This window comes from Arvicola amphibius, chromosome 4 (assembly GCF_903992535.2).
Source record: "Arvicola amphibius chromosome 4, mArvAmp1.2, whole genome shotgun sequence".
Classification (NCBI taxonomy): domain Eukaryota; kingdom Metazoa; phylum Chordata; class Mammalia; order Rodentia; family Cricetidae; genus Arvicola; species Arvicola amphibius.
The window spans coordinates 33,630,956-33,641,471 of NC_052050.1; the positions used below are offsets into that span (position 1 = coordinate 33,630,956).

General features: G+C 42.9%; 1 protein-coding gene across 1 annotated transcript in view; it reads right to left on the minus strand.

The window, feature by feature from the left end:
* Positions 1-9,513, minus strand: part of Hsf5 (heat shock transcription factor 5) — a 47,793-nt gene extending 38,280 nt beyond the window's left edge. The window contains exons 1-2 of the mRNA XM_038324576.1: positions 8,880-9,513; positions 3,498-3,872 (exon numbers count right to left, since the gene is read on the minus strand). Coding sequence (XP_038180504.1) covers positions 3,498-3,872; positions 8,880-9,513 — 1,009 coding nt within the window. The remainder of the gene's footprint in view (positions 1-3,497; positions 3,873-8,879) is intronic.
* Positions 9,514-10,516: the final 1,003 nt, after the last annotated feature.

Genomic DNA, 10,516 nt, shown 5'->3' on the forward strand with positions numbered 1-10,516 from the left:
CCTGCATGTATGTGTATGTATCATATGCATGCTTGGTACCTGTGGAGGTCAGAAGAGGGTGTCAGATTATCTGGAAATGGAGTTACAAATGTTTGTGAATCACCATGTGGGTTCTAGGAATTGAACCTAAGTACCCTTCAAGAGCAGCCAATGCTCTTAACTGCTGAGACCTGTCTTAACTGCTGAGACGCTTTTGAGTTTTTAGTGTTTTAAGAAAAGTATGCTGTGGTGTGGGATTATGTTCTTGTACACTGTAAAGATTTGTCACTTTTTTTCCTTTTTTTTTTTTTTTTTTTTTTTTTTTTTTGGTTTTTTTGAGACAGGGTTTCTCTGTAGCTTTAGAGCCTTTCCTGGAACTAGCTCTTGTAGACTAGGTTGGCCTCAAACTCAGAGCTCCACCTGTCTCTGCCTCCTGAATGCTGGGATTAAAGGCATGCACCACTGCTGCCTGGCAAGATTTGTCACTTATATTGGTTTAAAAAAAATGCTGATTGGCAAGTAGCCAGGCAGGAAGTATAAACAGGGCGACCAGGCTAGAAGAATTCTGGGAGGAGGAAAGGCATAGGTGTAGTCACCAGCCAGATATAGAGGAAATAAGATGAGAATGCTTACTGAGAAAAGGTACCAAACCATGTGGCTAAACATAGACAAGAATTATGGGTTAATTTAAGTTGTAAGAGCTAGTTAATAATAAGCCTGAGCTAAGAGGCCAAACAGTTAATAATTAATATAAGTGTCTGTGTGTTTCCTTAGGACTGAATGGCTGCAGAACTGGGATGAACAGAAACTTGCATCTACAAAAGTACATAGCCTGGCAGTGGTGGTGCACGCCTTTAGTCCCAGCACTTGGGCAGCAGAGGCAGGCAGATCTTTGTGAGATGAAGGCCAGCATGGCCTATATAGTGAGTTCCAGGGCAGCAAGAACTATATAGAGATACAGTCTCTCTCTCTATATATATATAGATAGATAGATAGATAGATAGATAGATAGATAGATAGATAGAGATAGATAGGTAGATAGATATGTGTGTATGAAGACAGAGAATCTGTGTCTATCTACTTACACATGTGCATACATAAAATGCAGCTAAAATAACTTAGCTAGAAATGCCTGATTCGTTTATTAAAATAAATTTATACATTCAATGGATGAGTAAAAATCAGTTCATTCATATTTATTAATAAAGTCAAGATATAATCTAGTTGTTAAAAATAACTATTGCTAAAAAGTAAATAAATCACATCTTTAAAAGAAAAAATATTGGATTAAACTCATCAGTAACATAAAAACCCTATTTTTTAGCATATTTAAGATTGATAACTTATAAACATAAATTTAGCCATCGTCTATTTTTTTTTTCGAGACAGGGTTTCTCTGTGTAACAGTCCTGGTTGTCCTGAAACTCACTCTTGCAGACCAGGCTGGCCTCAAACTCACAGAGATCCCCCTGTCTCTGCTTCCTGAGTGCTGGAATTGAAGGTGTATGCTACCACCACCCAGCGCCATCTTCTATTTTTAAAGATTGCACTTTTTTTTTCAAAGAAGTAGCTGCAAATCAGGAAAAATATTAGAGTCTAATCATTTTCTATATAAGACTAAGTTTTAAAAATTTCTAAGGGGCAAAAATGGTATTCTGGTTTCTCTTCAGACCATATAAATCTTTCAGCTTTTACTAATAGGCAAAACAATTAAAATATGAAGTCGTATTTACTCTCCTCATTCTCAGCTCTATCACCAGAGGAGTAGTAGCTCTAACATCCACGTTGGCTTCCACTTGGCCACTTGGTTAAAGCAGAGCAATCCCTTTGATATTTATATCAGGTAAAATGCAATGAGTCAGCAGAAGAGCCACACATTTCCCAGGTAACAGTCAGAAAACAGCATCACAAACACAACAGTCACCACATTTACACTTTTAAATGTCAACTTATTTCATTCCTCTTCTAGTTTATATTCGTTTTTTCTTATTTTGCTAAGTTTTCCCTGGGAGAATGGCCTAGAAAACCCCTTTCAGAGATTTTCTCGATCTGTAAAACTTTGTCTTATGTCTACTGCCTCACTGTGTAGGCTTGTCCAACCCATGGCCACAGACCACACACAGCCAAGGCAAGCTATGAATGGTACCCACACAAAATTATAAACTTACTTACAACATTATAAGAATTTTCTAATTTTTTGTATGTAAACAGGGTATGTTTACTGAGGGTGAATTTTGTCTCAATGTCAAAACACTGAAGTACTCCTGAGAAAACACACCACCGCTACAGCATGTCTATAAAATAAGATGTAATTTGAATGGAATAATTCTATCCTGCAAAAAGTTATTTGAAAATACTAAAATTGTTTCCAAGAGGCAAAAGCGATGGTAACTACTGGACGGACTGCCAGCCTGTCCTCACTGTCCTTGGCTGGAGTCACAGCTACACTGTCAGTTTGCCTGTTACTCCTCAGTTCTTAAGTCGGCTGCCGTGAATAGTGCAGGTCTCTACTCTTCATCACACTTTAAGGATTTAATTTTCAGACTATGTGTTCTTTTTCCTTTTTGGTTTTTTGAGACAGGGTTTCTCTGTGAAACAGTCCTGGCTGTCCTGGGACTAGTTCTGTAGACCAGGCTGGCCTTGAACTCACAGATATTCGCCTGTCTCTGCCTCCCTAGTGCTGGGATTAAAGGCGTGTGCCACCATCACCCAGGTAGGAGTATGTGTTCTTATTAAACTTCATTACTGAAATACTAAAATGATTTGATTATGAGGTAATCTCATTTGTGAAATAATAAACATATCTTAAAGACAAACTTAATTAAACATGACAACAATGGTAGAAAGGAAGTAAGGTTCCAGGGCACTGAATCTCTCTGTGTTTGGTGTGGGTGTTTTGTCTGTATGTGTTGGATTTCCTGGAACTGGAGTCCCAGCAGTTGTGAGCTGTCGTGTGGGTCCTGGGAATTCCTCTAGAAAAGCAGTCAGTGCTCTTAACTGCTGAGCCATCTCTCCAGCCTCCCAGGGCACTGAATCTTAATCTCAGAATTAGAATACACTTTGTGGATATAGAATTTTCATTTTTCTGAAAATATACACTTTTATGTGGTAATAGAGTCTCAAAATCCTTAAGAACAGATGAAACTTTATATACGTACATTATATGTAAGATTTATTTCTTTAATTAGGTGCATGTAGAGGTGAGATATGTACACATGAGTGCAGGTGCTAGTGAAGCCAGAGGTACTGAATCCCTTGAGCTGAAGTTAAAGACAGTTGTGAGCCTCCTGACATGTGAGTCAGGGTTCTCTGCAAGAACAGTATACTCTTAACCACTGAACGATCTCTCCAGTCCCTAAGCATTATATATTGTTTAAAAATATGCCTGGTTAAGAAGTCATGACATTTTAAAATGCATATTCCTATTTGTTAAGCACGCAAAGATTGAAATACTACAAAAATATAAATGTTCTCATAAGCTACCTTTATAGAAGCCAGTGAACTTGAATGTCTCCTACCTGTCGGGTAGTAGGCTTGGGAGTACTGCGCCGAGGGTGTGTAGTTACTGTATTTTTGGGAGGAGCTGACCATTGTTTGAGGACCTTGTTGAACATGTACAGATGTGGCGCTGGGCTGCAGCGTGTAAGTAACCTCGGTTGGAAATCTCTGCAGTACAGGAAATGGAACCCCTTTATCTGAAAAAGTGGGAGATGTCTCCACTTGTCCAGGGTGCATTCCAAGGGAGTTCTGCCATGTTCTAGGAGGAATCGGGGTTCGATCTAAACCTTTCAGAGGGAACGTGCTGTGGTTGTGGGATGAAGTTGATACGTAGGAATAAGGAGACAAATTATCTCGCCGGAATGACCGGTGAAATTGTCCTACAGCCACTGGTCCTGCATAAAAGAGGAAGAACACATTTACAAACTTTACAATACCAAAGGTCAAAAATATGCAGCTGCTCACCTATCAGCTATTTTAAAACACAATAGAACTTCGAATTTAGCAAAAAGAAATTCAGAATACAGTGCTGAAAGAATAACCAACTCTTGATGATTCTCAACATGACTGACATGAAAGTGGCCAACCTCTAATGTTTAAATTAAATCAAAACTAGAAGTTTTCCATGCATTTTTTCAAAACCTTTAGGAGCTTTAATAAGTAGGAAAGTATCACTCTACTATACACATAAAAGAAATGTTCAGAATAAATAAGAATTCATAACATGAGCCACAAAGAGATATTATGCCCTTTGCCCCTTTCAATTACTTTTACATTTCTTTATTGCAAAGATTAACTATTTACTTATTGTTTGGGCATGCCTGCCACAGCATGCGTGTGGCTGTCAGGACAATTTTCAGGAATCGGTTCTCCCCTCTACCAAGTGGGTTATGGGAGATCCAATTCATCAAGTATCTTTACTTACTGAGCCAGCGCACTGGTCCCTCGATTTATTTATTTTATATTTATTTAAGTAGTAAATTGTTGGAGACAGTCTTGCTATGCTGTTCTAACCTGGGCTGATTACTCACTACATAGCCCAGGTTTAAGCACTGAAGCGATTTTCCTGCCTCAGTCAACTGAGTGCTAGGATCAAGGCATGTGCCACCACATCCCGCTTAACAATGACAACAAAAATCCTTGTAGGAAGGTCAGGCTTGAAAATTTTCATCTAGGTTTTCTCATCTTTTCAAGTAAGCAATCATCTTTCATGAGGTTTTCTCTCTTTTCAGGCCTGGGATCAAACCTTTTGCATATGACTTCCATATGCAGGCAAGCACTTGACCCACTGAGCTAGAGTGCAAGCCCTGCAGTTTCTCTTCCTTAGTCTCTAACAGACACCTTTCCTGGTTACCAGTGGCCTTCAAACGCTTGACTTGCACGTGCGCCATAGGAAGCACTGATTAAAACTTGAGGCATCTAATCTCAGAGACTCCAACATGAGCATCTGTTTTTCCTAATCTAACTAGGTAGAAAGAAAATTGAGAGGAAAAGGACAAAAGTTTGTAGTGAGAAGATGATAGCTATAAATATTATAGCCTGGATTTACTTTATAGATTGGAATTCTCGAATATAAAAAAAAAACTAATTCAGAAAAATCAGAAAAAAACTATTCAGAAGGAAACTATTACCTATTGGCTATGTACGTGGTCCACAATTTCCTTCCAACATGCTTCCTTGAACTAATCTTAATCTTCCTTAAACTAAACTTAATAAGCAATCTACTTTATTGAGCTAATCTTTATTAAACAGAGACAAAACTTAATTTATGTGTGACTTCAGTGCTAAGTTACATGTTGAAAGATGTCACTCAAATATCTACCCATTCAAATAAACAAATTATAAACCATTCAACACAACTCCCATTCTATTTCCATGGCAATTAATTTCCTTAGCAAATAAAGCATTAACACCAAGAGTAAACAAACACATGCACGAATACTAACAACACAAATTCTGGAGCCTGAGAAATCAGTCACTCTATCTAATAAAGAATAAAAAAGTCCTGGTTCAGAAGACGGAAAGTATTCAAGTGACAATTCCACTGACAATTCTGGTTTCCCCAGGAAATCGGTACTTTTCACAACAGGCGTTTCTGAGCACCCCAACTACCCCCTCTCCTACTTGCTTTCTCCTTGGAGGTTTCACATGCCAAAAAACTACGTTACCCACAGTTCATTAAACCTTCTGGACTTTTCAGGGATAGGCTGTTCAATCTCTAGTTGAATTCCAAAAATGTAGTTTAAATCTGAATTTAAAAATAAATTCTGGCCAGGAGGCGGTGGCACACATCTTTAATCCCCAGAGGGCATGCTGAGCTCTGTGAGTTGGAGGCCAGCCTAGTCTACAGAGCTAGTTCCAGGACAGGACAGTCAAAGCTACAGAAAAACTCTGCCTCAAAAAACAAAAAGGGAAAAAAAAAGTTCTGCTTCCCTGGTGATAAACTCTGAGTGATGGGTAATTGCCTATTTTAGATGCTGCTAATACAACAATACTGTCAGGATTAGGTCATTCCTCACTATTGAGTTGATGGACTCCGGGGAAAGGAGAGTCAGCTTTCTTTAAGGGTGTGGCTCCAATGGGTCAATAACACTCCAGTGGATGACCCCACACCCTGAGTGAGTCCATGAGCAGTAGGAACTAGACTCAGTTACAGATATGGAAGAGGGGCAATAAAGCTGGCAGGGCTGGATTGGGAAAGAGTTAGAAAGAGTAGTGAGGGATGCATATTATCAAAATACAAAACGATGAAATTTTCTAAGTATTAATAAAAATAGCCCCCAAAACTGTGAGGGGGAGTCATTACTTCAACTTGTTTCTTAAAGAATGGAAACACAATTAGTTCATTTTTATTCTTTTAAAAAGAATTAGCTAATAGGGCTCTCTCTAACCAACTTCATAAATCATCATATTTGTGTCTCCAGAACATCTTCAAGGTATATTTGGCAATATTTGAATTCTGGAAATGTGGGGCACAATGGATTTTTGACTTTAAAGATTCTCTTCCTTTTATGTAAATGAAACCAAACTAGCCATTTCCATTAAAGAATCCCAAAATCTGCCTATTGAGAGCTTGTTGTGTTCACACAAGAGCATCTACTTCCCAGACTTTAAACTCCATTTGACCAGTAGAACAGATATTATAAATTGCCAGTAAAAATAACATAAGTGGACTACAGAAAGAGAAAAAACACAATCTTCACACTTTTTATTAGGTATATTCTTGACTTAGTGGATCTAAATTAGAAGACTAGGCCCTTAAGTAGACCATTCTACAATTAAGGAAGATTTGGAAGGCAGGAAGCAGCAGCCATATAACTGAGACAAGTCCAAGTAGAATAAAAACTAGGTGTGGGAAGCCTAGCAGGGTGGCACATGCCTGTAATCCCAGCTTTTGGGAGGCTGAGTCAGGAAGATTGCAAAGTCAGGCCACCTAGACTACATACCAAGACCTTGTGTTCGAAAATTAAAATAAAAAAAAGGTGAGAAAAAATAGAAGTGCCAGGAACCTTGGCACATAGAAGAAAACAAATTGCGACAGCATTCTTGGAACAACAAAAGAATTCCATTACACGGCAGCCAGTAGCACAGTTGCCTGCTGCACTAAGTATAGGCAATGGCTGGCATCCTTTTGTACACAACAGCAGGAAGAGACAGGAGATACCTGAAAACACATTCACATACCCCACGCTGAAAAAGCATGAATTTTTCAACAAATAATCTTTAAAATGCTTAAATTCAACACTGGCCTTATGAACAAAACTGGGACAATAAAATAACACAAAGGGGCTCACCCGATAAAAGTAAAAGAGAACAGACTCCTAACAAGCTGTCCTTTGACCCCTACACACATGCCATACATCAAGAGCACACATGTGCATGGATACACAAGTAAATAGGTGCAATTTTAAACAGCAACGAAAATAATACAGCTGGTTTAAGATAGACAAGGGGAAAAGATTAAATAGAATTTGTCCTGAGATTGTTATTTCCCTGTCTTCTTCCCTTAAGCCCTCTAGAGATAAAACTTAAAAAACAAAACAAAATGAACAACAACTCCAGCTGGAGTTCCCAAGAAACATACTCCCTAGAACTGCCTCTACTGTCCTTCTCCCCTGCTAAATCAAGGCTCACCACACGGAGGCAGCTCACTTTCCCTTTAGAATTCCTTTAGAACATTCCCATGCCACTGTTATTTTCTCAGCTTGTCACTAGAACTCTAACCTAGCTCCGCATCTTCTAAACTCCACAGACAGAAAACCTAGGCTCTTCTCTTCCGAGTTCCAAATGCAGAATCGCTCCAGCACCGGGCCTCGTCGAAAGGAGCCATAGTGTTATTTGTACATTTAAATTTTCCCATGCTTCAAAAATATCCCAGACTTCTTTATGTTTAACCATGCTGACCGTCTGGAAATGGTTCTATTACTCTTCTATCTGAAGGTGTGAGGAAAAAAATAGAATTTCAAATCCCCATTAGTGTATCCTGTTGCTTCCTTGGTACAGCTGTCTATTGTGGCCGCCATACAGAGCAAGGAAAAATAGGCCACCCTCATGTGTTTAGGCAGAAAGGCAGCTCCAATCAAGTCCATGAAAGAACTGGGACCAAAGGTTTCTGAATTTTTCACTAAATATTCAGTGCCTCCATTATGAATTACCAGGAATAATGAAAAATCAATAAACTATGAATGTGTGCTTTCTAAAGTTCTTTTAAACTAAGTCTTGACATCTAGCTTTTGTTTTGTTTTGTCTTTGCTTTATGTTTGCCCACCAGTAACATCTCAAGTAAGGCATCAAGCTCCAATAAGCTAGGATGGAAGTATTAGTGAATTGTTTCTACATTGCAGCAAAGCTTGCCCCTTAGATATATAAACAGTGTCTACCACTCTATATATTTCTTGGAACTTTCAATATGACTTCTCATTGATACTTCAATGATTTCTTAGATGCGTCAATAGGTGGAAGGTGGCCTGTGCCCCTTTCCCCTTGGTTGGGTTAATGCCTCAAGTTTTCTTGGCAGTGACTTTGTTCCTTCACACTGGAACCTGTAGAGTGCCTGTTCTTCTGATGGCCAGACAATGGGCGGCCCTTCCCACCCGATGCGTCGATAATCGAGGGCTTATTCTAGATGATCACAGTGGAGAGACTAGGCAGAAGTAAATGGAAGTAGGTTAACTCTTGGGGTTCACTCTCTTGGAGAGGACTGGAAAGCAAGCCTAAAGCCTGTGTCCTTTTGGTAGCCAGACACAGACCAGGGGATGCTTATGGCCTCTTGCCAGAGGAAATGCAGGTGCTAGTGGGGACGATGCAGGTGATGTGACCTAGTCATGGGGCTGTGCAGAAACGGTGCTCTCCCACATGCACGAGACGGAGAGCGAGGATCCAGGTGCCTGCCACAAACTCACCATGCTGTTCTGGCCGGGGCCCTGCGGGCTGGGGCGGCGGGTCCTGATGCTGCAGCGGGGAGGTGGAAGCGGAGGCAGAGGCAGAGGCTGAGGTGATGAGGAGCCGCTGGAAGCGGTTGGGCGGGCGACAGGGCACCTCCAGTCCGGCAGCCAGCTTGGCCTTGTTGGCGCTGGTGAGCCTCTTGAGGTGAACGAGCAGCTGAGGCTGGTCGCGACGGAAGTGCGGGCTGTGAAAGTGGTGGAGTGGCCCGTCGCCCGCCGGCCCGCCAGCCCCAGGCCCTGGCCCGGGCCCCGCCGCCCCCGGCCCACCCAGCACCACCTTGCGGAAGCCGTAGAGGTTGAGCTGGCGGATGAAGCTGGTGAAGTTGGTGGTTTTGAAGAGCTCGGGCTCGGCCCCGGCCGCCCCGACGCCGCTGCTACCGCCCCCGCTGCTGCTCCCGGCTCCCCCCGCGCCCCCGGCCCCCGGGCCGGGCGGGCTAAGCAGCTCTGCCTCGAAGAGCGGCTGGTCGATGAGCAGGCCCTCGCCGCGGCCGTCCCAGCGGATGGAGCGGTACCGAGGGCTGTTCACCAGCCGCCACAGCTTGGCGGGGAAGTTGTTGGGGTTGATGGGGGTGGACAGCAGCGCCTCCTCCATCGCCCGCCCGGGCCCTGGGCCTCGCCCCGCCGAGCCTGGCTCTCCCACCGTTCTCGATCCCCCCGGGCCTTCGCTGCGCCCTGCCCCCTCCTGCCAGCGCCCGGCCGCCGAGGCCCGAACCGTTGGCGCACGAGTCCCCGCACGCCCTTCGGTGCGGCCAATGGGGCCTCGAGTTCCCGCCGCGTGGTGGCCAACGGGGCGCGAGCCCGCCCTCCCCCTCAGCGGGGCGCACGCCTGCCGCGGTGATGGCAGGCTACTGGGGTCACCTTCGAGGGCCTTCCTGAAGCGGCCCCTCTCTGTAGGGTCCCCGGAAGGCAGCACACCAGGGAATTGTGGTTCCTGAGGAGAAAGAGGCCCAGTTTACCTCAGCACGATGGCAGGGGGCTTCAGCAGGGCAGGGTGGCCCCGGGGATTCAGAACGCAGAGTGCGCATAGATGATACAGCCGAGTGGTTCCTGAGAACAGGGGACACACTCCACAGTCTTTCCTAACAGTCGAATTGCTGCTCTCTCCAAATAAAAATGATGGGGAAGGGTTTAGGTACAGTAACCAGAGAACGTGAATTCATTTTGTAATACAGTAGCATGGTTATATCTTTAAAAAAAAAAATCAGCTCAAGAAAACTTGACTTCAAATTAGATGAGACCCACGGTACCTAGCGATAGGGAATAAAGAGAAGACAACAAATTTTTGTGCTTGCTGACCAGCTGTGATCTCCCAGAGAAGAAAGAAATGGCCTTCACATAAAAGGGGGCAGAATCCTACAGAACAAACCCGTTAAGGAGTAGTGCAGTTAGATTTTGCCGTATAGCCCAGTGTGGCCTCAAACTTGCCGTCATCCTCCTGCCTTCAGCCCCTGACTCAGGGCCCAACAGTCAAAGCACTGAATTTTCTTAAGAGTTTGAGTGAAGGGCTAGAAATCTAGTCCAGTGGTGCTTTATCCATGAAGCCATAGGTTCAATCCCAGTACCAATGAACTAAAAAGATTGAAAGAGCCAACAAA